Source organism: Anopheles stephensi, chromosome 2 (assembly GCF_013141755.1).
Source record: "Anopheles stephensi strain Indian chromosome 2, UCI_ANSTEP_V1.0, whole genome shotgun sequence".
Lineage (NCBI taxonomy): Eukaryota > Metazoa > Arthropoda > Insecta > Diptera > Culicidae > Anopheles > Anopheles stephensi.
This window is the reverse complement of record NC_050202.1, coordinates 36366973-36394945: the sequence shown is the minus strand read 5'-3', so window position 1 is coordinate 36394945 and position 27973 is coordinate 36366973. Positions and strand designations below refer to the sequence as shown.

The following is a 27973-nucleotide window of genomic DNA, read 5'->3' as shown; positions in this document are numbered from 1 at the left end:
ATACGTAAACTAAGAAAATCCACCAGTCGCCGGTATTTATAAATCAAAGCACTGCCTGCGGGATAATTTAATCTAATTAACTCCTTTGTTTCTGTGCTGGACCTTATCATTGATATAATTAAACAATATCAATAACAGATACCTATCATTCACACGCACAGGCCAGAAGGTGCAATGAGGCATACAGTGAAGGGAACGCCCGAAGTCAGCGTATCTACCATAGCCACATGCCGTACAAAAGTACGGCACAGTTATTCTGGAAGGAGGATCAATGAAGTTAGTGACGGAGTGTCCAAATCACACAGGCTTTTAAATCAGCTTAGCCACCTTTTGTGGTGTGCGAGTTGCAAGTTCAGACAACGTTAGACGAAAATTGTGTATTTCTATAAAACTTAGCTTATGATTGTTATGATTTTAAGACATTGTGCAAAAAATCAAGGATGTGAATGTATTTGTAATTTTATAATTTACTCCAAGCCTAATAACGCTAGGTTCAGTTGAGATTCATCATTTTGATGGACTTTTTGTTAGTTCTTCTGCAAAAACTCTGCATAGACTACTGAAAGATTTTAAACATCAGCCGTTTTCATATTGGCTATAGACGGGTCATTATTCTATAGTTCAAGCGCAGGCCAAATATATAAAGGATTACTAGACCTACTTCAACAACACGTAGTTGGATAGTCAGTCCTCACTACGGAGGAACAGTCCGGATGAGATTAGAACCCTGGTGTGGACGTGTGTAGACCATCGACGCTGTCGCTTGAACCATCGGACCACTCTGTACAATGTTACATTAAAAGCTTGTATTGACTCTCATCCGGACAATTCCTCTGCAGTTAAAACAGCTGTATAAATTACATCGGTCGTGAAGGGAGGAAACTTGTGATATTTGGGAATTTCTAAAACTGGAGCGGATAATTGAATATGTGTTATGCGTTTGGAAGTTGCTTTTGTAATGCTTATTCAACCGTCAGATTTGTACATAATTCAATTACTCTAGTTCACTTTTCTTACATTGGCGTCTGGTTTATACTCTCTGCTCGTAGTGTTGTCAAGTGTTGTTTATTTTTCATGCAATAACAATTCAAAATATTTTCATGCAAATTAATTAATTATACTAATTATCCAAATTCAACATTCCGGCCACCAAAAGAGAATTCTTTTAAATGCATGAAACTATGTGATCGACGTGTAAACTTAACTTGACTTGACGCTCCAAATTGTTGTTGTTGTTTAAATATTATAGAGATTTTGGACCACTTGGGTCTCTTTCGTCTCTTTTACTGGGATTGTGGATGTTGAAGGAATTGGAATGTTGGATAGGTTGTGTGAGAGGGTTACTGAGACGTTAAGGTGTCCCATTCCTTTCGACTTTAGAAGTATCAGACTATTTTCAATAGTTGAATCTTTTTCTAAGTTTGTACTTGAGTTGTTGAGGTAACTCAGTCCTTTTTTGTGTTGTGGACGACAGACTACTGCAGTAGTCGAATTCACCACATTGTTTAGTTTTCCTCTCTAATGTTGAGTGTGTTTCTTTATTATTGTTATTATATTTTTTTTCCCCCTTTTTTTACCGGCTTAATTATATTTGGTTGTATAAGTTTGTTTTTCTTAAAAATTTCAATACTTTTTTCTCTTCTTTAGAATCTGGTCCTAAAATGCAGTCAATATTGGAATTTAACTTAAGGTGGTGTCGCTCCCTTTCATATCCTCGGCATTCCGTTAGGATATGATGTATAGTGACTTGGGTTCCACAATACTGGCAAAGTGGCGCTGGTGCTTTAGCTAATAGGTGGCTATGGGTTAGATTTGTGTGTCCAATCCGTAATCTGGATAATATCTTTTGATCTTTGTTGTTATCTGGGTCTTTCCAAGGTTGGATTGTTACTTTTACTGATCTCAACAGGTTGTCTATTTCCTTATTCCAAGCTCTCTGCCATGATTTTTCTATTAAATATTTGCATTGTTTTAGTGCATCCCTCTTAGAGATAGGAGGGGAGTTGTCAGTTGGTAATTGTCGACCTTCATTTGCCAGTCTATCTGCTTTTTCATTGCCTATTATACCAGTATGGCTTGGGATCCAACAGAAGGAAATGTTTTTAGCATGGTCTATTGCATCTATTGCCTGAATATGGGGATCTTTTGAACGACCATGTTCTACTGCAGCTAATACACTTGCACTGTCGGAGAAAATTACGGTAGGTCTGTCTGGATCAATGTTTTCATCTGCTGCTATATAAATAGCAGTGGCCTCAGCTGAAAAAATTGATGAGTAGTCAGGAAGTTTTATCGCGCAACTAGAATTATCAGAGTAAATGCCACACCCTGCGGAGTTCATATAGATTGACCCGTCGGTGTAAATTTTGTGATGGTTGAAATATTTACTGTTGATATGCTCTATTGAAATTTGGTATGCTTGTTTATTGTTTTGTCTAAGTTGATCGTAAATAGTCCAGTCTATTTTATGTGAGTTCTGGAACCATGGGCGTTCCGAATTTCTAGTTATTTTTAGAATATCTGGTAGGAGATGATTAGTGGTCCTTTTAAACATGTCTTTTGCTCTCTGAATTAAATTCGGGCATTCTACTCTTTTCTCTAAATTGCGTAAAGCCGTGCCTATCAAACGGAGTGTTATTATCTGTGGAAAAGGAAGAAGACCACTTTCACATATAAGTGATTTTATAGGGCTAGTAATGAATGCACCGGTGGCGCATCTTATAGCTGAATGGTAGATAGGAGCTAAAATATTATTAATACCGTCAAACTCTAAACTAATAAGTTCTATTCCGAACAAAATTTTTGGGAGAAGCCATCCATTAATCAATCGAATCATTATGAGACGAGATGCCCTGATTTTTCCATATCCTATCATTTTGAAGACATTTATGTACGATGTAGAGGATGTTTTGATATTTTTCAGATGTGGTTTGAATGATAGTTTTGAGTCGAGAGTAATTCCTAAGATTTTAGCTTGATTAACGTTCGGAATAATGCTGTTTTCTATTGAAATCTTCTTAAGATTTTTTGTCTTCTGGGTTTTACAAATTCGTAAGATTTTGCATTTTTCTGGTGCTATTTGGAAACCTGTTGAATCACACCATTTTTTTAGATTATTTATGCCAGTTTGGAGAGCCTTTCTCGATTTACTGGAAGAGACATCCGAGGAAATTAATAGAATGTCGTCTGCATATATGAGGGGGGTGATATTATTAGGGACATGTGTGAAAAGGGACTCGATACTAATAAGGAAAAGGGTGGGAGAAAGGATAGCACCTTGCGGAACTCCATTTTCTAAGTGTTTGATTTGCGAAAATGTATTGCCAATACTAATCCTAAAGGTACGGTTTTCTAAAAAGTTTTGTATAAAGATAGGTAAATTTCCTTGGAAGCCCCATCTTTCCAATTGATGTAAAATGCCATGTCGCCAAGTCAAGTCATAAGCCTTGGCAAGGTCAACAATGGCTAGGTCTATGTGTTTATTATTGTTCTTTGCGGTTGTCAATATGTTTTCTAGTGTGGCGAAATATGTTTCCGTACCGTGACCGCTGCGGAAAGCGTGTTGGTTTTTATGGAGTAAGTTTTTAGATTCTAGTTCATGACAGAGTCTTCTGTTAACTATACGTTCGAGAATTTTAGAAATACAGTTTAATAAAGAGATTGGCCGGTAGCTGTCAACGTTAAAAGGTGATTTAAGTGGTTTGGGAATAGGAATTATATAACTGTTTTTCCAGTGCAGCGGGATTTTACCTGTGCACCATATGTTGTTATAAATTTGGAGGAGATATTCTAAAGCACCACTGGGTAGATGTTGAAGTAATGGGTATCCCACTCCATCTGGTCCGGCAGACTTTCCATTACATTTGCTAAGTGCATGAGAAAGTTCTTTTATTGAAAATAGTTTGTTGTATTGTAAATCTTGGGATGTTTGAAAGGATGTTTTTTTCCGTTCCATAGCTCTTTTGTGCTTTAAAAACTTGTCGGAATAACTATGACTCGAAGATATGGATTGAAAATGTTTTGAGAATTCTTCCGCTATGGCAACTGAGTCATTAATAGGATTTTCAGGGTTGAGTAGGGAAGGGAAATTTGTGTTGGATTTCTTGCCGTTCAAAATGTTTATTCGCCGCCACATTTCCTTTGAGGATATGGACGGATCGATTTCTTGTATGAATTTTTCCCAGCTATTTTGTTTTGATTTAGCTATTAATAACTTGGCTTGTTTATTTGCTTCTTTGTATTTTTGTAATATTGCTGGTTGGATATGGTCGTTAGTGATCGAGGTTGACAATTTCCTGAGCTTTCTTAGGTACTTCCTACGAGTTTTTATTGCTTCAGCAACTTCCTCATTCCACCAGGGAACGTATTTTTTGGGAATTTTCCCACTGCTTTTAGGAATGCTTTGGGAAGCAGCCTCTAGGATTATATCAATGAATCTATGTTCATTTACCTTCATCCTGCTCCACGGAATATTGTTCAATATTTGTTTATATTTTGACCAATCCGCCATGTCGTACTTCCAACGAGGACGGAAGGAAGGAAAATTGTTGTATAGATTAGTAGGATTAAGTTTAACTGTAAGTGGGAAGTGGTCACTGCCATAGAGGTCATTTTCAACAGTGAGAACAAACCTCGATGCTATGTTATCCGATGTAGCACAATGATCTATAGAGCTCATTTGACCGGTCGAAGGATCGATACGGGTAGGTAGGTTATTATGGAGAGGAAATATTTGATTTTGTTGTAAAATGTTATGGATGTCTGTGCCTCGTTTGTTGGTTTGGGAACAACCCCACTGTGTGTTTTGTGCGTTTAAATCTCCAATAATGAGGATAGGATTTGGAATTTTTGCAAGGAGGTTGTTCAGCTCTGTTACAATGTTATTATTATAATTTGGCGATAAGTAAACACTTAGGATATTTAACTCTATTGGGCTTCTAATGTGAATGCATACTGAAGGTATGGAAGTTTTAATGCGAATTCTTGTGTAAGGTATGCTTTTGTGGATTCCCATGCAGGTGCTGTGGGATGTGATAGGGGAATTGTTAGTTATCCAATGATAACTGCTTAGTGGTGTTCTATTGAGCAGAATAGGGTTTGTGTAGGCTTCTTGTAATGTTATTATTTTCGGCTCATGTTTGTTTATTAATATTTTTAATTCATCTAAATTTTTTGAGAAGCTACGTATATTCCAATTCAAAACAAGTTTAGTTTCACCTGGAAAAATTGTCCTGATAGAATTATTTGTAGATTGTGCTGTCATGATTAAAATTTTAGGCTAAAAAAGATTTGCTGATGCGATGATTAGGTTAATGAATTGTTTTTTTTTTTTTTTTGTTTCTATTTACGATGTCCTTTCCTTGTCTTTTTGGCCGAGAGTTCTTCGCTAGAGGATGTCAATGGATGCTTGAAGGTGGATGGTTTGTTATTTTTATTTGTGATAATTGTGTTACCTGCGGTGTCTTCTGTATCTGAGTCCGAGATGAGGTTTTGGCATTCAGTTTTGTTCTGTTTTGTTTGAGTGAATTTTTCAATGGTTTTTGTGAGAACAGCAATCTGGTCTTTCAGTAGGTTAACAGTTTGAGTGAGATTTTCTATAATTTTATCTTTCGGGTCTATTGCTTGGGCTGCAGCGATTCTTTGTTGAGCAAAACTGTTTGACATTTGCTTATGCGTGTTTTGTTCGTATGCTAATCTAGCCTCGCGGAAGGAGCAGTTGTTGTCGGTTTTAATTTTTATAATCTCCGCTTCTTTGGTGTAGTGTGGACATTTTTTGTCAAAAGTGTTGTGATGTTCGTTACAATTAACGCACGTTGGTGACACTGTGCAGTGACCGTGGGCATCTTGTCCGCAATTTGCACAGATTTCTTTGTTTGCGCAGTTTTTCGTAGTATGGCCAAATCGGAGGCATCTGTTGCAGCGCATAGGTCGGGGATAATAAACCCTTGTTTTTATCTTCTCTAGCCCGATGTACACATATTCCGGAATTGCCACTGCTTGCATAGTCACCACATATGCATTTGTTTGCACAATTTGGCCATTCACTCTTTTTGTGAATCTGTATACGTCGGTGATACCTTCTGCTCCCATATATTCTATTATCTCTTCTGATTTTAAGGCGCCAATCGAGCTGCACGTAAACACAAACTTTACGGCGTTCAGTGTAGGATGTGGTGTAATTGAGATCTTGTCGCCGTTCATCAAGGAATTGATCTTCTGCAGTTCGGTAAACACTTTTTCTGATCGTGTTTCCAGCAGGAATGTTTTGGAATCCAACGGTCGGCCAGTAACAATTTTACCAATTGCACGTTTAATCGTGTCGCTCAGTATCCATGGATTCGCGGGAAGGGTTTTTTCCCCCACTGTACGTAACAGCAAAAACCGTTTTTCTCCGTACTCGCCGTTTCTATCCATATACAATGGCAACGTTCTCCCCCTCTGCTCTATAGTAGAGAGTGGGGGGAACATAGCTGCGGCCGCCGACGGGCCCGTCATTGGGATTGTTTGACTTTCTCAGAATCTGTCGTTTTGCGTGCACTGTGACGTTAAAAAAAAAAAAGGGGGATTTCGCTAGGAATAGAGGAGTAGCAATATCGCTAACTAACACACACAAACACACACAATATCACTCGTGAGTCGCGCGCGCAAGAGAAAACACGTCCGATCACATCAACGTTTCGACAGCAACTGTGACGCTCCAAATGTCAACAACTGTTGTTTACTATTTCGCACGTGTATCCTTCTTCCGCTCTAACCTCTCTGTTCGATTGGATTGGGTAGTAACGCGATTCTGCTGACGGCTCGAACAATTTCTTTTCCTGTGCCCACTCGTAAAGTTACTACTCTCACTACACCGTCTTTTCCTGGGTGCAAAGCTGTTATTCGCCCTTTTGGCCAAACTGCAGGTGGGGTATTGTCTTCTTTCACGATCACTAATTGGTTCACTTCTAGCTTCACCGGTGTATTGTTCGCGTGCTTTGCCCTGGCCTGTAGCTGCTGTAGATATTCTGGGTACCACCGTGCCCAAATCTCTTGCATCTGCCTTTGCACTAATTGGTACTCCTTCAAACGGTTCGGAGAAATCTTGCTAAGATCTACTTGTGGTACCGCCTGCATGCTACTCCCTATCAAGAAATGGCCCGGGGTTAGTGCTTCCAAATCTGTTGGCTCATCTGATATTGGTATCAATGGACGCGAATTTAAACAAAGCTCAACTTGTGCCAGAAGGGTAAGCATATTTTCTTGCGTCACACTTCTAACTCCTATCGTCTTTAACAGATGCCTTTTAGCGGACTTAACTGCCGCTTCCCAAAGTCCTCCAAAATGAGGCGCACGCGGGGGGATAAACTTCCATACCAGTTCGTTCTCTGCGCACCAATCAAAGATCGCTCTCCTATCACCCTCATCGATTTTCAGCATCCTATAGATGCGATGCAACTCGTGTGCCGCGCCCTTGAACGTCGTTGCATTGTCCGAATGCAATTCGGCTACTTTACCACGTCTCGCGACAAAGCGACGTAGTGCTGATAGGAAAGCAGTCGATGTGAGATCACTCACCAGCTCGATATGGACTGCCCTTGTCGCGAAACATACGAATATCGCGATGTATGCCTTCGTTGGGCTTCGGTTGCGGACGGTCGACTTTAACAAAAACGGCCCACAGTAGTCGACGCCGCTGACGGCAAACGGTCGCGTTGGTGTCACTCGTGACTTAGGCAAATCAGCTACCGCCTGTTTCACCAGCGTTGGCTTGTTCCGAAAGCATGTGTGGCATCGATGGTACACGCTCTTTGCTAAGTTTCGGCCCCCAATCAACCAAAACTTCTGCCGGATTGTTGCTAACATGAATTGTGGCCCCGCGTGCATCTTTTGATGATGAGTGTTCTCGACCAGTAGTGTCGACAGCCGATGTGATGCAGCGAGGACAATCGGATGTTTGGTTGACTCTGGTATGTTGGCGTTACCAAGCCGGCCACCGACGCGTAACACACCCTTTGGGTCGAGGTATGGAGACAACCACTTTAGTCTCGACCTTCCGCTCACCAGCTTTCCTCGTTTCAGGTCGTCCATCTCCTCCGCAAACGAATCATGTTGTGCCCGTTGACACAACCTCAGTTCCGCATCCTGCAACTCCGCCGCTGTAAGCGGTGGAACGGAACTCAATAGCGTCTTCATGTCCGTATTCCGCTTGACGCTGTTGATCGACGTTGACTTGCTCGCCCTGAGGTTGGAGAGGATTCGCAAGCAATAAGCAACAACCCTTCGCAACTTGCCGTACGAGGAATAACGTGCGAAAAGTATGTTGCTAAAGTCACACGTCGTAGAGGTGATGACTATTTTGGACACCGCTAACCGCTCCTCGATGTCCGTCTCGTTCTCTTTCGCGAGTACTGGTTCCACCGGCCACTCTTCCTGTCCGTAGGACAACCAACGTGGCCCCTGCCACCATCGCTCGCACTGCAGTAACTCTTCGGGCCTCAACCCGCGCGATATATCATCCGCCGGGTTATCGCTACCAGGAACATGACGCCAGCATGAAATTCGGGTCTCCTCTTGTATTTGCGCCACCCTGTTGGCGACGAACGGCTTCCATCGACGAGGTGATGATTTGAGCCAATGCATGACGGTCATGGAATCTGTCCAACAGATAACCGTCGTCGATGAAACGTTGAGTGCTCGAATCACCTTCTGGAACAGGTGTACTGCTAGCCGTGCTGCACACAGTTCTAATCTGGCGATGGAATGTGTGTTTGAGAGGGACACCACCTTGGACTTAGCCGCTAGCAATCTAACCGTAGAGCCCCGTGTCGAATCCGAGCGTACGTAACAACATGCTCCATAGGCTCCTTGAGATGCATCCGCGAAGAGATGCAGCTGCAGCCTTTCCGGATTGCTATGTGCCACCAATCGAGGTACTCGCAGTTCGCGTAACACATAGAGCGTTGAGTGGAACCTCCTCCACTCTTCCTGAATCTCCGCTGGTAGCGGACGATTCCAGTCCAGCGTCTTCCCCTCGTGCTTCAATCCCCATAGGCGTTGCAGGAACATCTTGGCGAGTATCACCGTTGGTCCCAACAGACCAAGAGGATCGAAGATTCTGGCCGTGTATGATAACACCAGGCATCGTGTCAGCTCTTCTGCAGGGGTTGGCAAATCCACCCGAAACCGAAACATATCGTTGGATGGTTCCCAAACCAAGCCCAGTGTTGAGACTGCTTGGTCTTCTTGCCAGTCTAGAACTGATTTGATGGCCAAATCGGCGCTTGGAACACCATCAAGCGCAGCCGGTATGTTCGACGCCCATTTCTTTAGTGAGAAGCCCGCTGATTCCAACATCGATGATATCTGTTTACGTGTCTCGATGGCTTCTGAAACACTTGCTGCACCAGTCAGCAAGTCATCCACATAAAAATCATGCAGAACCGGGTCTACGGCTTTGGGGTACTCCTGTTTGTTGTCATGCGCGATTTGTTGCAACGTACGAGTGGCCAAGAACGGAGCTGATGCGGTACCGTAGGTCACCGTTTGTAGCTCATACGTTGCTATTGGTTCGGTTGAACGTTCCCGATATCGAATGCGTAGCAGTTTTCGATCTTTATCATAATGCAGGATCTGCCTGTACATCTTCTCCACGTCTGCCACTAATGCGACAGAATGCTTCCTGAATCGCAAGATGATTGTGAGCAGATCATCTTGTACCGTTGGGCCAATGAGTAAAGTGTCGTTCAAGGAGTAGCCCGATGTTGTTTTGTAGGATGCATCGAAAACAACACGAACCTTGGTTGAAGAACTCGACTCCTTAATCACGGCATGATGAGGGATGTAGCAGTGCGGCTCACTATCGTCGACAGGTTCGGTGAGTTTCACCATGTGTCCCAACTGCTCGTATTCTACCATGAACCTTTTATACTCCTTTTCCATTACAGGATTGGCCTTTAGCCGCCGTTCAACTCCCAACAAACGCCGATCTGCTATATCCCTTGACAAACCCAGGACTTTCTCCGGTTTGGCATTTCGCGGCAACGACACGACATAGCGACCTTGAGCATTTCGCGTAGTCGTGGAAGCATAATACTTCTCACACAGGTCTTCTTCCAAAGACAACGCAGGGCCTTCTAAAATGCTCTCAGCCTCCCAGAACCGTTGTAGCGAAGCTGCAATGTCACCTTCATTGGTTGCCAGGTGACACAACCGCAAATTGGGCCCAGAACAACGGGAAGTATTCCCAGAGATCGCCCATCCAAACGGTGTCTCCAACAACCATGGTTTTCCTTCGCCCAGTGACCGCTTCCTTCCAGTGTGTAGTTCCCAAAATGTATCACCGCCAATAACCACATCTACCTTTCCGGGGACGTGGAAAGTAGGATCAGCCAACTTTATATTCGGGAGGAACCACGACTCTACGTTTATCGGTGTGGTTGGAAGATCTGCCGACGGAGTCTTTAGTACAAGGAATTCCATTGTTGTAGAGAAGTCAGCCCCTTTCGATTGAACGGCCGCTGTAATGGAACCCTTGACGTGCTGCATCTGTTGCCCTATACCAGATATGGCAACGTCTACCTTTGACAATGGTGTTAGCAATCGCTGCGCCATGGTTTCGGAAACGAAATTGCACATCGATCCCGAATCGAGAAGTGCCCGCGCATCATACGTGTTGCCGTGATCATCCACGAGCTGGAGAAGGACCGTTTCCAGAAGAACCATTTCCTCATCGGATTGCGCAGCCATGGTCACCGCTGAATTCACATGTAGTAGTGAATGGTGTCGTGCCTTGCACGTAGTGCACCGGTACGACGAGCGGCAATCCCTCACTTGGTGATGACGATTCAGGCAATTCCAACACAGCCGTTCTCGTGTTGCGATTTCACGCCGTTGGGGTACGTCCTTATTTGCGAATTCCGGACAAACCCGCAAATGGTGAGCCTCCGTGCAACCAAAAATGCACGGCGGTTGTGGTGGCTGTGGCGCTGACATATGCGGTATTGCTCTTCCTGCCGTCGCTGTGTTACCCACCAACCTTGGTCTATGTTCGAATATTTTTTTGCTACCGGCCACCATTCTCGTATTTAGTTCAGTATGGGAAAACTCACGCGTTGACTTAAGGATTCGGACACGACTATGAAGGAAATCTACTAACTCCTTGTACTTATCTTTCGTGTGCTGTGCTGAATGGTTTTCCCAAGCCAAGATGGTCGCCGTGTCCAGTTTCATCAGCAAGAGGTTGGCGAGCGGCGTATCCCAGTACTCAACGGGCTCGTCGAGTTTCTTCAGCCCGTTCACGTGCCGCGTGAATTCATCCACGAGCTGCGCCAATTCATCCACCCTTTCACGGCTCACTGTCGGTAGGTGATGAATCTTCCGGTAGTACTCGCGAACAAGCGTACGCGGGTTGTCGTATCGCTTCAGCAAGGCAGTCCACGTCACGTCGTAATTATCTGCTGTTAAGGTGGTATGCTCGAAGAGCAATCCAGCATCACCCTTTAACGACGACAGCAGATATTGCAGCTTCATGATGTTAGGAATGTCCGCGGAAGAATCAATCATAGCTACAAATCGGTCCCGGAAAGTAAGCCACTTGGTAGAATCACCATCAAACGTAGGTAATTCGATTTTCGGCAGACGCACATTCACAGCACTCGATCGTCCCGTAGTATTCATCGTTGAATTCGCGATCAACACCGAATCACTCACACCCGGGTTCGAGGGTTGCCTTCGTAGAAGGAAACCCTTCACGCGTCGGTAACGCGTGTCCATTTCGCAACGTTCCGCCACATACGTTTTCGCCCCATCCTCATCTAGCTCCGAAACTTTCGCGCTTGCCTGGAGAAAATCTTCGTAATACCTTTCCAGCTGGTCTAGACACACTGATACTTCACTCACTCTATCATCGGTATATTCACTGGTGAACTGTTCCACGGTTTTAATTAGCTCGGCAGCTTGGCGTTTTTTCAGTAGAAACGTTTTTAATTGTTTCGCCATTTTCTCTTTGAATTTTTGGCGCGTAGGATAATCTCACTGTAACTTGGATGCAACTTGTACGCAAAACCAAATTTCGAATGGCGCAAATTTGAAAACGCAATGGGTGTCGTTGCAGTTATGGGTGCCAAATATGAAATGGCGTGGGTGGCGTCGGTTTTCTTACGCGTTCCGATCGAACTACACAACTCGCTTTTCTGTTCCTTGTTCGTGACACGATGTAATCTTCACGAACACTTCACAAACGTCTCCTTTGCCCGTGATAGCGGGGCAACCAAAGGTTATGATAAACACAACGGGTTTAAACGGAGAAATATCACACTTTGAATCACCACTGTACATAAACGGTACGTAGTGCCGTTTATTCCCAAATCTGTGAACACGTAGTGTCCTGCTGCAAGTTTCACTGCACGTAATGCTTCCTTTCACCGATCCGGTTCGAAGGACCAAATGTATAAATTACACCGGTCGTGAAGGGAGGAAACTTGTGATATTTGGGAATTTCTAAAACTGGAGCGGATAATTGAATATGTGTTATGCGTTTGGAAGTTGCTTTTGTAATGTTTATTCAACCGTCAGATTTGTACATAATTCAATTACTCTAGTTCACTTTTCTTACATTGGCGTCTGGTTTATACTCTCTGCTCGTAGTGTTGTCAAGTGTTGTTTATTTTTCATGCAATAACAATTCAAAATATTTTCATGCAAATTAATTAATTATACTAATTATCCAAATTCAACAACAGCCTATCCGGCTATGAGTTACGTACAAACTAAGCAAGTCATTATTTGGATTTCATGTCCTAATAGGTCGTTAAGGAAGATTTTTGTGTTAAGATAAGAAGTAAAAATTTGTATTTGTGTTACTCAGAAAAACAACAGCCAGAGAGGAGTATTGCTTAATAGGTGCCCTATTTTGTAGAATTAAAAAAATACGTTATTTCAGTTTTGTTTTCGTTTTGAATTAGCTGTATCAACTGTTACCACAAAAATTAAAATACTGGTTGGGCCATACATCCAGCGACTGAAAATATGAGCATATAGCAGGTTGGGTGGTGATTAGATCGTATCAGTAACGATATGCTTCGTTGCGACACGTGTCAGTCCCTAAAGAGACGACACGCAAGGGGAAAAAGGTGCCGTAAAAGGTTGCAGAATCCTTTTCTTAGACGCTGTATGTTATACCGGATATTAGAAAACAATAAGCCATCGGAAGTGAATTTGAGCAGGCGAAAAGAAGCAGGAATGTATAATCGGTTACTAATATCGAAGATTCCTCTTCATAAAAGTTTAATTAAATGTGCTTTGGAAAGGAAATTAATTGCGCTCCTTGTGCACGTCAAGCGTGCGGCAAACGGTACCGGTTTTCTTACGATGAAGCAAGATTTCTCAAAAAGCAAACCATAAATCGTAGGTTGTTTATTAGATTAGGCCACAAACCGGCGTTTCCAAGCAGTGAATTAGGCATTAGGTATGGCTTTGCAACATAGAACAGCACTTTTCTCGGGCCGATGGGCAGATTATACATACTTGAAGGCATGCCACTACCATCAAGCATTCTAGCATGTTTGCTCAAAAAGAAGTTTGAATAGGTAGAAATAAATTATTGTGCCATTGGGAAGAGTAAACAGTACTTCAAAGTGTGCATGATGCAGAAGCTGCACGATGAAGGATGCAGAACGCCAACAATACTTAAATACTGGGCAACCTCTTGAATGTGGACCAAACAATGGAGTAGAGGTATGGGAAACTTTCCAACACGTATGCCCCTTGAGCATGCACTTATTTGGTCACCCAATTTAAATCTTCGTCGAGCAGTGTTTCATACGCAAACAGTTTTCTGTTGTGTAAATAGTTTGCTATGGCCAAATCTTGAAGATTTTTTAAGGTATTATTTTTTAAGGCATTATTTTAAATATTGTTAATGTAAAAATTCAATACTTTAAACACAGTATCAGAAGGACGGTTAAGTAAATCATATTAAATGCTCTATTAGAACTTAATGTAGCTGTGGACCAATGCGGACAAAGGCAGGTAGTTTATAATGCATTTTTGAAATGAAACTCTTATTCATATTCATTTATCCCCAGACACGTTGCGGTGGATAGAATGTAACTTTGTTGAAACTAAGGCTCTAATTAAGCATTTAATTAGATCGCTAGAGACCGTACTACCACTGCATTAGCAGAAGTTGTGAGATTTATGGATTGTTTGGTCACCATACTATTGGTGTGTTGTGCTTGCCTATGTGTGCAACAATTGCTAGTTTATATAAGCCAATTTCATATGGTTTTGAAAATGTTTTATTTAACCTTAGGTTTTCTCGCTTGAATGCACCAGCTTAACAATCATAGTTGAGGTGAGCAGACGAAGGATAACTGCCGACTAACTGCCCAAAATAAAATTATAAATAATGTGTAGCAAATTCTGATTCCGTTTTAAATGCGTCTGTTCACCGTACACGTACCCGTGCACCTTTCGTTTAAGTGTTTGGCCGTTAGGAACAACTTTATGCCGATCACATTTGCGGTTCGCTTAAGGCCCGGTAGTAGCCAGCCCCATGCCCCATCGAGGAGGGGCTGTTGGCAAAGCAGTGCATCATATGGAGGAGGTATCATTAAATGCTCCGGGCTATTTCCCGACAGTCGTACAGATGAAACTAACAGATTTGCAGGCGGCCATTTGCCAACCAGGCCATTCGTTTGCCGTTCGAATGTACGACGTTAGCCTCCTGTTTAGAGCTTGTGTGCATTAATTATGCTGAAAATTCTGTGTAAATATTTAACCATGCGCAAACCCCGTAAACCCCTGTTTGGATTTTCACTTTCTTAATAACTAACCTATGCATCTTGCTGACCCAACACTACTACGGATCGGATGCTGCTTTCCGGTTGGAACCCTTTGGAATGGTGTATTAATTATTCTCATAAAAGTCTTTGCTTGGACGTGTAAGCTGCTCCTTACATTGGGCCAACGTCTTGGAAAATGTTTTATAGTCATCGATTGCTTTACGGGTTTGGCTGCCGTAGTCGTGTAAGTGCTTACCGGTGCTGTTTTTCAGGCAGGATTTTGACCGCTTCCCAGTTTTGAGCCCATGGCGTTAGCATTTTAGTGTTGGCACTTCATAACAAATTAATCCCATTTTACAGAGCAAATGCCAACTTGAAGATTTAGAATGTTAGAGGCATATTTTAACAGTGAAAAGTAGGAAATTTTAGCTAAGAAACATACCAGATAGCCTGTCCGGTTTTGGTGGATAGTGAATAAAGTTGGTAGAATCTTAAAAAGACATTAATAATTTAACGTTGAATCAACATCACGGGAAAACGCGATGCGCCTCTAACTGGTTTCATACACTGTTTTACGAGATGTTATTTTTGTCCGTGTGCTCTCTAGATTGAATGTTCTGGTTTGTAAACCAACTTGGCTATGGCGCAGTATACAAAAAAAAAAACAACAAAAAACAGGAAGAAACACTTTCTTTATAGCCGACGAGGCGCTTCTTGGATATCGGCCCATGGTCATGTGTAGAGATGTCGATTGAGCAATACAATAAATTTGTGGCAAATTTTTTGGAGAAAATGAAATTGCGGGTGCTATAAATTTGACTCTGTTGTATTGATAGTCGGCGCTTTTTCTAGCCCATCGATGTCGCATGCCTATTCGTTTAAGCATGTTGTTTGAATGTTTTGATGCACTATTCAGTCTTGAGTGCAAAGCGCTCACTGTCTTAGGATGAGGTATGTTTATATTTTATGTGCTGTTACACAAAATGTGATATAAATTGGCGCTTTTCAAGGTTATTTTCTTACAATTGCATGGAGTTATTGATACGAATCACGATAGTAAATTTTTGAAGCATGTTGTCTTTTCATGAAGTTTTCTGTTTAAAAAAACTGTTCAAATATTTTATTTCACTAACCGGGTGATTTACTATTTATTTAATTTAAAATTTGTGCCTTCACGGTTTAAAATGACGGTTACGATTAGATTATTAAATTTACAATCTAATGTAACGAAAAAAGAAAACTTATCAAAAGCTTCAAGATCCATGGTTTCCTTCAAATTTCTGAAATATTAGAGAAGAGGATCATTGTAACAATATACAATGTAACTTGTTTAGAAGACCAGGACATCTCTCGGACTCAAGGGATCGTGAAGGAACATATAAACAGTCAGAGAAAAGCAAATCTGGGATAAATTGGGCCCCGAAATAGCTAGACAGCTATATAGCAATCTTGTACCACATGTCACCTTTGGCTTAACGTATCAAGACCAATCAAAAGTCGACGTGATTCATACGGTCGCAAAGGTACGGAGCCTAAGATTCTAGTGGAATCCTTGATAGTGTAAATGGACACCACACTACACGGGTGCACAGTCCAAGATAGAACGCACAAGGCTGCAGTACGATCTAAAATCGCCGATTACCCGAATGGTGAATCCAAAAGTCTTAAAGGGTTTCGTACCATATAACGGAACTGTTTAATGACTCGGTGGAATTTGTCAACTGGATAGTGGAATATGGAAAGTTTGATTCATTTAGGGGAATTTTACACGTCGGTTGTGGAATGTGTTCTTCCACTTTTTCTATTGCTTTTTACTACTTGAACTCTATGTGGTTTGTACTGTTAGTTACTCATTCCTTTACCCTTCATGCAAACATCGTACTGCTTGTCAAATGTGTTCCAGAGTTTCTTCCTTTGCGTTTGTCCTTTTTTGTGCGCTGTTTTTCTGTCGAGCGTTTGGTTCAATCCTATCAATCAGCTGCAAAATGTAACTGGATTGTTAGATTACACTACCACACACTGTAATTCAAATTCAAACCGAGTTTATGTGGAAATGTGTAGGAAATGTTGTTTAAATTACTTCTTTCTCATTCCACAGCTGATTGCAAAATTTCACAGATGCGTTGCAAATTTCCCCTAACTGAAAGCAACATCCCATTGTATGATTGCAGCTTTTCGCAACGGTATTGCAATATTTCACTATTCAGTTGAAACATTCCTCCGCGTGCTTCATAGGTGTCATTGTATGGTTTAAAACCCTGCTTTGGTTTTCGGTATGACTTCATTAACATGTGCTTTGAAGTTTAGCATGTATGGTTATCAGTAGTTTGTTTTGAAATACCGTTTATGTAATGCTTTTCGTTTATGTGTTGACGCTGCCCAGTGGCAGAGGCGACAGCGCTACCAGTCTTCACACGACGCGAAAATCGGGGTTCAAATCCCACCTGGACCGTTTATCCTTAGTGAGGACTAACTATTCAACCACGTGGTATTAAGAAGTCTAGTAAGCTAGAAATGGCAGACATGGCTGATGACGAGGTCGTTAAGCCACTAAGAAGAATAATGTTTCACTTAGAAAATATTGACAAAAAAAAATATATATATATAAAAAACCCAAATGACAATACGGCTTCAAGCCGTCATAACAAATATATAAATAAACAAAAAAAACAAAACAAATAGAAAGGCTCAATTAATTGGCCTTACATATCAAAACATCAGCTTGAATTTTTGCAATAGTTTGCTACACAGCCACAAGGACGTATGTTTCGAGGGAACGAACCACAACACACTTATACTGAGACACACTCACTACCGGTTCGGCCGTTAGAAAAGGTCAAAACATTTGATTTCTGCCAGTAGCACGGTGTGTGTACGAGCTTATCAGCGCGCAGTGACTTTGGCACTAGACAAGAAATAGATAAGAAACCGATTAGAATTTGCGATAACACGGGGCATTGATTTTTGGCTAACCGAATTGGGCCCATGCCATTCACACCGTTACCGCAGGCCAGTCAACAAGTGACAATTACAATTGATCACTCCGAGCGACGAAAACATTGTCCGTGTAAACATTGTTCGGTGGTTCACATACGTTGTTTTAACCTTCTTTTTTTTCCCCTTCGAAGAAGATAAAGCAATCCAGATTTGTTAAGAATAAACGGGTTTTCGTTAGCAGCAGCATCCCAGCGGCCCGACAGTGTGTTGTGTAACAATAAGTGGGCTAGCGATTAAATCCTGTGCCTAGAAGTGTAGCAAGCGCACGATGCATGAATGATGAGTGTGGTATGAATGTAATGCCCGTGTGTAAGTGATAACTTGAATCGCAGCTTGTCACAGAATCATAATCGTTGATGGCTATGTAGGATCATGTTTAGAATATAACTGTATACACACGCGCAATTAAAATGGACACAAATAGGGTAAGTTACATCTGGTACGGTGTGGTGTGTGGCAAAGCACTGGCTAATGCTCTTCGTTACTCACAGAGACACTACAAGAAAAATCCCGGATCCGGTACGGAAGGATACTTGAACCAGCTGCGTCTATCGACGCTGTATTTCTCGCGTCTAGCTGCAAGTGGCAAGCGGTTTGAGATAGGCGTCGAAGTGGCAGTGGCTGGCAAATTCGACGACATCGTAATGCACCTGGTAGACGAACAGCAGTACTGTCTGGTGCAGGCCAAACACAAGCAAGATGAATCGAAGCGCATCATTCTGGACGATTTGCTAAAAACGACCACCGAGTACAGTTTGCCCAAGTATTTCGATTCGTTTCTCGGGCTAAGACAGGAAGAGATATTTCAAGCCGGCCGGCTGAAGTATATTGTTATCTACACCAACCTCAAGGTGGACGAAAACGTCATGAAAGTTATCGAACCGGTCGAGCCGGCGGCGGATATTTTTCTTCACACGCTGAACGTACGCTGCCGGGGCAAAGAATCGTCGCTGTATCGGTTCAACACAGGCTGCGGTGAGTTCATCGAGCAGCTAATTGATCGCATTTCCCCGATCTGTGAGGTCGCCCGCAAGCTTGCCGAGCAGCTGGTACAGCGGAAGAAAATTTCAATCAATCCGAATGGCATATTTCACGACTTCCATGCTCTGCTCGTGCGCGACGTGTTTGACCTGGAGCGGCAACTGTTTCGCGAATCGTTTCTGGCGGACGTGGAGGGCGTTGATCCTTGCGTACAGAAGTTTCGCTTCCTGCTCGAGCGAACGTTGCGCTCCATCATGAAGAGTGACGATTTTAGCATTACCGAGCTTAATCGATTAATCGTTAATGGCAGGCTGAAGCTGTTGTTCGAGCCCGGGTTCCTGTGCAGAACCATCAATCATCAAGCGAAACCTACCAAGGACTGGATAGACTACAGAGTGCAACGGGCCGAGGTGATAAATTTCTTCGACCATCTCTTGCTGGCTACCGATCAGCCGAATTTTATCGAGCTGGAAGCCATCACAAAAGTGGAGGTGTTCGGGCTGAAGGAGCAGGTGGACGAATACATGCGCGCCGTGTTTGACCAGGTGGACCGATGGATACGCGATTCGGAGGGACAGTTTCTTAATGCAAACGACTGGCGGCTTATCTGCAGCAACTCGAGGGCGCGTATTGCGGGCAAGAAATGGTTGCTAAAGTCGGAGGAATATCAGAAGTCGAATCCTGCCACCTGGTACGTGTTCGAGCGAAATACCCTGCTAGCGCCCATCGAACAGTTCCTGGCTACGGTGAACCAGCACAGCATGCTTGTGATAGCTCCGTACAATGCGGAAGTCAGCGCTTCCAGAGTATTGCAGGCTCTGATGACACTGCGCGAGCAGTTCATGGTGTTCGATGCGCACTGCTTTCACGACTTTGAGGATCTTGAAAGTTGTGCGTTGTTTCTGAAGAATGTGTCCAGCAAGGTGATGGTTATCGTGTCCAACGACAAGTGCTGCCGGACCGCTGTTAGGAATGCACGGCACAAGTTTAACGGGTTCACGAACTTAAAAACCATTTACGTTGCCTCCAATGCGCAGCAGGAGTATTTTGCCGAGAAAATCGAGTGTATACATTGCGATCGGTTTGAGCTAGGCGACATGAGTCGACAATCGCGGCAAAAGCTGCTGGAAAAGAAAATTATTCTACAGCAACGTAGTGTCCGGTTGCATGATCTCCTGTCGGAGGAGGTTGCGCTGCAATTGCTAGACATGGAGTTTATTTCTCAGCTGCTGCTGAATCAGGTCGAACCCATCGTGTACAGCTTTAAGTATCAGTGTCAACTGAAGGGACAATATTTTAGCCGATCGCTTGTGAGCGATCACAGCGTCATTGACGAAAATGAGTTCGATCAGCTGCTGACGGTCAACCGAGCTGTGATACTGTCCAATGTACCGGGCATGGGAAAAACTACCTTTCTGGAGATGTTTATCGATCGGCTCTTTAGTTCGCTACCGGATCATGTGATCTGTCTTATGCACCTGAAGTTTTACACCGAAACGCTGGAAGAGATTACCAAGCTGGATGCTCGTACCATCAGCGTGGAAGATGCGATCCATCACGCTACGAAGTGTTTTTTTGCCGGTAGTACTCGACTGGGTCAGGTGCTGTTTCGCAACGCAATTCTTAATACGGGCAAGTTGATCGTGCTGGTCGATGGGTACGATAGCGTAATTAATCGTTACAAAATATCGGTTGAAAAGGCTTCTGCACTGTTCCTTCAACATCCGTTTCGCATGCGAAATTTGCTGATCTCCACACGACCACACGAAACGGAACACCTGCAGCTGTCACTGCCGGAGGCCAGAGTAGTTTCATTGCTACCGTTCAACGTCCATCAGTGCGTAGAGTTTCTCACCCGGTGGTGGAATTACAGCACTCACCTAGAGGCGAGCAATTTGTTGCAGTATCTGCAGCATCATTACGCCGACTGGATCGTCGGCAGTCCGTTCCAGATCAAACTTTTGGCCGAGATTTACCAAGAAGATAGGACAATCATCAGCAACTTTGGAGCTTTGCTGGAACGCTATTTGGAGAAACAGTTTCATGAATCTAATCAGCGTGCGATACAGGTGATGGGTATTGGGCAGCAACGCATGGCCGCCGAAACGCTTAAACAGGCCGCTCACGAGGGCCATTGTGAGCTAGCGGCACTGTTAACCTTTTTCCCGGAGGCAAAGATTGACATGCCAAAGTTTGTCTTTCTGCTCGACATTGGTTTGATAGTGCTGGAAGACAATCGGATGCGATTTGAGCACCGTCTGTTTCAGTACTACTTCGCCGCAGAAGCATTGATGAAGGGCCGGCCGGCTGCATATGGTGATGAGCGGATAGGGCAAATTTTGGACGATCCTGCAAACACCCATCTGTTTAAGCTTCTCATGTACCATCTAGGCAAATCGAAAAATGCACAGTATCGCGAACATTTCCATAGGGTTTCACTCACTCAAGGGCAACAACATATCACATCCAGCAATCGTTAATCAAATCAACAACAAATGAGGACATAAATTTTGACCCTTTGCACTTCCGCTGCAGCACCACCGCTCGAGAGCGGTCTTGGTATGCCGGCAAATGCCGGGGCTGTGGTATGAAATGTGCTATGCCACCGCCGTGGGGATGATCAATAAATAGTATAAAGAAATTTTCATGTCCTGCTTAATGGCAACATCAATCATTTCGGAAGGAATTTTCTAATTACATCGCTCTACGTGTACCGGCAATTAGTGTACAATCGCACCCGGAACTGAGGAGAAAAGCGATAGAAAAAGGAGGAAAGGGATAAGAGGAACCCGGACAGCCAGGAGTCCCACGGTGCCGAACTCCTGGTACAGTGTGTTGCATCACTGCAGTGGATGTAAGAAAAAGGGATGCAGTGTTATCACTAGCTACCAGCCGTTGGAAGCTAGCTGTTTCGGTGTTCCTGGGTGTGGTGTGAGTTGTTGTTCTCATTAAGAGCATTGTTAAGACGCTGCAGCAAAGAGAGTTTATACTTTGATAAATTATGTCGTCCTTCAGCGATAAACTGCAGGCATGCCTTAACAGGTAGCAATCATTACCTACCAATACAGTCAAAATGGGAGTGTAGCTCTCTTGGACGTTTAAGCATGGATGGTTTAAGAGAATGCAGTGAAGTTTACGTCTTGTGAATACGTTTTGTTTTTAGCAATATAAAGAAAGAGAATCACCTCGCATTAGCTAACATTTGGCTACAAACTCCGACATGATCAACCTTTGAAAGGCCAGTAAAAAACAATAGCTGTAAGAGACACATCGTTTTCTGTGCGTAGAACTGAATGTAACAAATAATGTTTATAAAGTTGTAAGGATTTCGATGAGAAGTGTAAATAACGAATTACGGTAGTATCGAACGCGTTTGAACCTCAGATATGTTAAGATTTGAATAGTTCTGCTTTTGGCACTTCGGGAGGAGGAGCCTCTAATTTCTTGACAAGCTTCCTTAGGCGTTGTTGTCTTTCGTTGCTGGATAGTCAGTCCTACGTACAGGCAAACGATCCATATAGAAAATATAACAATTTTAACGTAATAAAAAATAGGTTCTTAAGTAATATCCTAAATTTTTCCAGGTTTTACTCATCATATAACAATTTTGTGTGTTGCAGTTTTAAATGTGCAAATTAGCAGAATTAATAGGCATATACTAATTGTAACTATTATAGAAAATCATATGGGGAATCCGTTATTGTTTGAGCACGCGGAAATGATAGCTCCTGGTAAAATATAAATTTTCCTTAAATATTGCCAAATATTGGCTTTCATACTTTTACGACAAATATGAAAAGGAGATCTACCAACGTCTCTGTACAGCGGCCAAAAGATATGTAAATTAATATTCATATGTGACAACAGGGCATTCCTTTCAAAAGGCAATGCGAATTGAAGTACTGTTTAAAGAGAACATATTTTCCGGGAGAACACCTGGTTCTTGATGTCTAACGAAGCTGGAAACTTCATAAAAAATTGGACCTTGCACGTACCTGCTCCTTGCGCCCCATGTCTTTGAGATGAGCTTCTTAAATTAGTCTATAACGTACATGTAATGTCCGATTTGATTGTCCAGCACATATATGTGATGATGATACATAAAAGTCCAGCAGGTTCCATCCGGGGAACTGGAAGCTGCAAAAGTGTTTAAAGGTGTGTTCGAATATGAAACAAAAAAGACAGATAAATTTCCCTCGACACCAAGGTTTTGCGATGTTCATATGGAAACCGTAGGAGTCACGATTTGCTGGGGAGACAATCATCCCCAGAACCTCGTTCTTATAGTGTCAGGCGTTAATTTTCACGTATGTTTTACTATAAACAGTGCGAGCTTTCCACGTCTAGCTACAGTCGCGGAATTTTTTTAACTTAGGACCTGGGGATGCTGGCCAATGTCGGCGCTCACAGCCGATTATTGGATACTGTACTAAGTGCATCAACAATCTTATCTGCTGGTAATTGAAAAGAATATTTTTTGTCAGCATCCGTCTAGTATTTAATAACCTCTTTAGCACTTCAACCGCTAATGTTGCCACTCATTTAGTGCACGAGAAAAATTCGTACCTATAGCACTGCTACTACTAGGTAGATGTCATGAGTTCAACTCATTTGACTCTTTCTTCTGCTTCTTCTATTGTTATTCTAAACTTGAAGTTTTTAAAAGTATTTTGCCTTTTCAGGCATCATTGACTTAGTTATCCCCTTAAAAGATGGTTTATCCGTAACTTGAGTTGGTTTTCCCTAAGCGTTTGGTTCACTAGCTCCTACATGATCCCCGTTTCCCCGTCCTATCGTGTGAAAGATCGGCGCTGGTATTCGATTGTACGCGAAAATACGGTTTTCAAGCGACAACCAATTATTTTATAAACCATATCAATACTATCCCTGCTGCTTCTCCATTAGACCTGTGCCAACGATCATAACAGTTAATAGTGCAATTAAGAATTTTTTAAACGCTGTGTGACGTTTTCGAATAATTGCTACCAGGTCGTTGTGACACAGTTTCAATTTTTTTTCTTAAGTTATTGTGGCTTTACGTTAGTTGATCACTGGTGGGTAGCAGGTTCTGTGTCCAAATGCTGTAGACTTTGATGTTAACAAGGAATAAATAATCATCAATCAGTGGTTCTTGAGAGATCCACGAGCGAGATGAGATTGGTTGAACGCACTGTAAACATGGAACAGTGAATCACTGTCATTTGTTGAATGTACAGCACAGTGTTATTGGCGAAACGTTCATCATGTCGAAAAATTAAATTTATCACATAAAATAAAACACGCCTTTCCGCGGTTTCCTAAGCAATCTGTTTTAGAATCGTTCTACTTGATGCAACACAATTTTGTCCACCTACTATGACAGTGTTTGGACCCGATGGTGAATTTACAAAGGGGCAATACTGAAAGCAATACTTTTGCCGACGTAGACAACAGGCAGGTTTGAGATAGCACACTTTCCTCAAAAACAAAGGGATGAACCACTGACCGTCGCTTTTCGTTTACATTTGCTGTTGCACTAAGTGCTTCTTAGTTAAACAATTGCCCGATCAAATGTGATTGGTTGTTGTCAGTCGGGCACTCTCAGAACGTGCTTTCAACGGATGCCGATTACGAAACGCACATATAAATTATTACTTCGAACAAATGGCCTAATGAATTGTTCCTTGATGGTGTGGTGTGCAGCGTGTGATTGTTCAGCTTGCTAGCCTTATATTGAGCATGTTTTAAAACAACTGCAAGTGTTTTAGTAAGTTATAGTTTAGTAAGATTCAGTGGAATAATTTTCTAAACGAGAATGTAGCTTGGGTAGAGCATTGAATTAGAGTCTTAGCTTGACGTATGTTTATGCTCACTCTACTAAGAACTTTCCGCAACGAAAGCCACAAACATCATTCTTACAGTGGTTAGCTCGTAGACGAACTTTTAAGAAACACCGAACAAGTTTAAATGGCTGGAATAGACGTTTTGGATTGAGGTGTGGCAAGTTTCTTAAACACACATTCTGTACAGAAATGCAAAACTTGGGGAGCTTGTTGATACTCGAGCTGGACGTACTTGACGGAAAGAACCGCCATCACAGAGTGGTTCAAAATATTATAAAATAAATTAATTATAGTTAAATGCCTTGGAGTGGTTGATATATCTGGTCACGTGCCTTGTTTTATTATTATTCTATTCGTTATAAAATTTACACAAACAACCCCTTTTTGGGTAAGAAATTTGAGACAAATTCGGGCTTAGACTTCGATGCCGTTCCCTGGCGTCCGTCGCAGTAGTGAGAAAAGTAAAATAGTGCGAAGTGATCGTCATTCATACACCGCAAACATAAGTTTAAGCACTATTTATGCTTCTGAGGTGTAGTGTGCAAGAGATTTTGTTTCCCTTTGCCCGCACAGTTCCAACCTGTCCCAAGCTATTAGGATTTGTTGGCGAAGTTTGCAGTCATTTGATTATTGGGCTTGGACGCAACGTGCATGCATGCATGCAGACGGCAACGGAGATCCGATTTACCGGCGTATGGTGAAACTTTCCTCGCAACTCGTTTCAATGCAATTGTCAGAGGCGAAAGTGGATGCCTTACGGTTGGCTAAAAATTACTGACGTTAACATGAACATTGTTGTTGTTGCACTGTTGGCAGAGCAATATTGTTTGCGGAAGAAAATGGATTTGCTGGAATAGGTAAGAGCAAAGCACTAATTATGTGATGAGTGTTAGGCTTACGGGTATCCAGGAAAGTTTAAATAAATCCTTTGAATGTGTATTTTTCTTGAGGACGCTATTCTGATGTTTATGGCATAAGATGCTAAATGATGAGTTTTAAAACATTTAATTTCGTGTTCACATCCCAGAGCCGCTCGGTTACCATAACCCACTGAATAGGCTAGCCGTATAATCCATGCTGCAATTGGATTATAATGATTTGACAATTCCCAAAGTTCATTTTGTCAATTGCCATATTGAATTTCCATCCAGAAGAGACAAGAGTATATTGCAACAACGATGTTGCAAAAAAAAAAAAACGAAAGAAACTGCTCCAAATTATCCATTCAATGTCTGAGAACGGGATGCTCTCGAAACCCTTCGTTCAAAAAGATTGTACCCCAAACCAATGCCAATACCGGGACCGTGATAGGAAATTCCATCAGAAAAATTAAATCAATTTAAGAAATTAAAAAGAAAGATCGCTCCAATTCCAAGCACACCCCCGGGCGACGTTCGCTGAATAAAAGTCACCCGTTTGGAGAAATCACTTCCATGCTTTTCACTTACACCTTTGACTTTGCCTTCTACACCACCTCTTATCTGCTGCAAGCACTGCTGGCGGTGCTTGCTACCGCTGGACTAGATTTACGCTTGCCTCACATGCACACGCAATGCATTTGGTAATAGATGTGCTGCGCCAGTGCAGGCATCGAAGTCGACGTCGAGTCGAGAGTTTTCTTTACCCAAATCGGTACACAGGTGGAAAGCAAATTCAATCTGGTCTGCTATTTTTAAAATGATTACAAATGCATTCCCGAATATTGAAGGGGGACCACAGGCGGGCCACTCGATACCCGGTGATCGGCCGATACTTTGCCAGAATGTATCGTTGGTAAGTGTTTTGCGATGGCCGGTTGGCCGGACGCTGTGCCGATTGGTTTGAGTGTGCACGACTTAATGCAGCATTTCGAGTGTTTTAAGAAAGCGGGGACAGACTTGACGTTACGATCGATTTGATAAAAGATGTGTACACTTTTATATGGACATATATGGAGAGTTAAAAAAGAGAGAATGAAAAAATGGCGTTGTAAGAGTATTGCAATGCAGCCTGTTTAAGGCCTACAACTCTTACAACTGTCCGTAAAGAATTTGAGAGTTCAAGAAAATGAAAGGTAATGTATTATATTATTTTCTTTTTCGGCTTATCGACCTCCTGGCTTACTAAACTTATAGATACGACGTAGTTGGATAGCCAACCCTCACTACAGGGGAACGGCTCAAGTTAAATTTGAACCCCTGGCGTGTCGTGTTAACATAATTCAGTTAAATGTTAAATATTTCAGTCAGCAAAGCCTCTCTGATCGATATCAATATGATGGTCATGTAAACAAATCGAGGATATGCTGACCATACATTACCATACATTTAACGACTTGTATGGTAAGGTTGTCCAAATCGCTCTCTTTCATAGTTGCAAGGTAATAGGGAACAAACTTAAACCTAGCAGTCTTTAGCTGCGGCAGGAGTGCTCTGAACATACCAAGAATAAAGCAATGTTATGTGTCAATAATTGGTTTTCAGCCAAGCAGGTGCATTTTGTAGAGACCCATGGCGATTTTAGCTAAGGTCAACTTGTCAAGACGCCCATTGGTGACACAACTTGGTGAGGGTTGTCGGACATCTTAGCTTCACGATCACCGTTTGTCATTAGCTAATCGCTAATGAGACTCTTCCAGCTTTTAACGGTGATCTACTGCTTGTCGCGGCAGCATGTTCTTCCACGGAGATCATGGCCACCGTTTTAGTATAAAGCTGGGATCACCTTTTAGTGATAAGGTTTTCCCAGGAAACATCTTGCTAAGTCCATGGAGCGGTCTCAGCCGAACCTTTTACGATGCGAATACGCGTGCAGACGTGTAAGGGTCACTTTGGTGGTCCAGGCTATAAAGCACAAGATGAATCGCTGGAACACAACATGGTTCCTCACAGTCACCTCTTCTCCGACCTAGGTTTTCGTACGACGTCTCATGTGAATGAAGTAATTTCACTCAAACATCACGTGCTTGGGTAAGGTTCACTCGCTCAAGGTGACCCTGGCAAAAGGTGTGTCCTGTCATCAACTGCGTAGCGAAGAACGTGGCCAGGATGTGACTTCCAAGATGAGCTGACGTGTCCATGCGTTTTGACCAGACTCTTGCTATTCTTGCTGCCACTGTTGAAGTGAGACCACTCGATCGTCCACTCTAGCTGTTTGAAAGTTGCAGCCAGTATTCCGGCATCTGATGTAGCACCGAGTGTCTTCCCGAGTTGCATCATTCCCGAAGCCGCACAGCAGGAATCATTAGTCGCCGTTCGGAAGGCACTACTGAGATGCTGAGCCAGTTTCCTAATAGTGATGGGTTCCCTGGAACGGACCCACGATTCCGATCCGGTTCCGACCGGTGTGATTCCAGTTCCGATTCCGAGGAAAAGGAACCGTTAGTTCCACCTGGAACCGTCCGGAACCGTCCGGAACCGTCCGGACCCG

General features: G+C 42.7%; 3 protein-coding genes across 7 annotated transcripts in view; 2 read left to right on the top strand and 1 right to left on the bottom strand.

Annotated features, from left to right (window-relative positions):
- Nucleotides 1-27973, top strand: part of LOC118503317 (insulin gene enhancer protein ISL-2B-like) — a 121616-nt gene that overhangs the window by 29827 nt on the left and 63816 nt on the right. The gene's annotated exons all lie outside the window — the stretch shown is intronic.
- LOC118503311 lies at nt 1045-9743 on the bottom strand. The gene is made up of 2 exons (XM_036036435.1): nt 6702-9743; nt 1045-1222 (listed from the first exon to the last, which is right to left on the bottom strand). Exon 1 carries the CDS (start codon nt 9622-9624, stop codon nt 6751-6753), a length of 2874 nt encoding a protein of 957 aa, XP_035892328.1. The 5' UTR covers nt 9625-9743; the 3' UTR covers nt 1045-1222; nt 6702-6750.
- Nucleotides 16310-25763, top strand: LOC118503310. Of its 3 annotated transcripts, none has more exons than XM_036036433.1 (3): nt 16310-17826; nt 17944-18187; nt 18254-25763. In XM_036036433.1, the coding sequence occupies exons 2-3, from the start codon at nt 18173-18175 to the stop codon at nt 21221-21223; spliced, it is 2985 nt and encodes a 994-aa protein (XP_035892326.1). In that variant the 5' UTR covers nt 16310-17826; nt 17944-18172; the 3' UTR covers nt 21224-25763. The 3 variants fall into 3 exon arrangements, with proteins under 3 accessions (XP_035892326.1, XP_035892325.1, XP_035892324.1); XM_036036432.1 differs by having other exon boundaries at nt 17897-18187; XM_036036431.1 differs by having other exon boundaries at nt 17894-18187.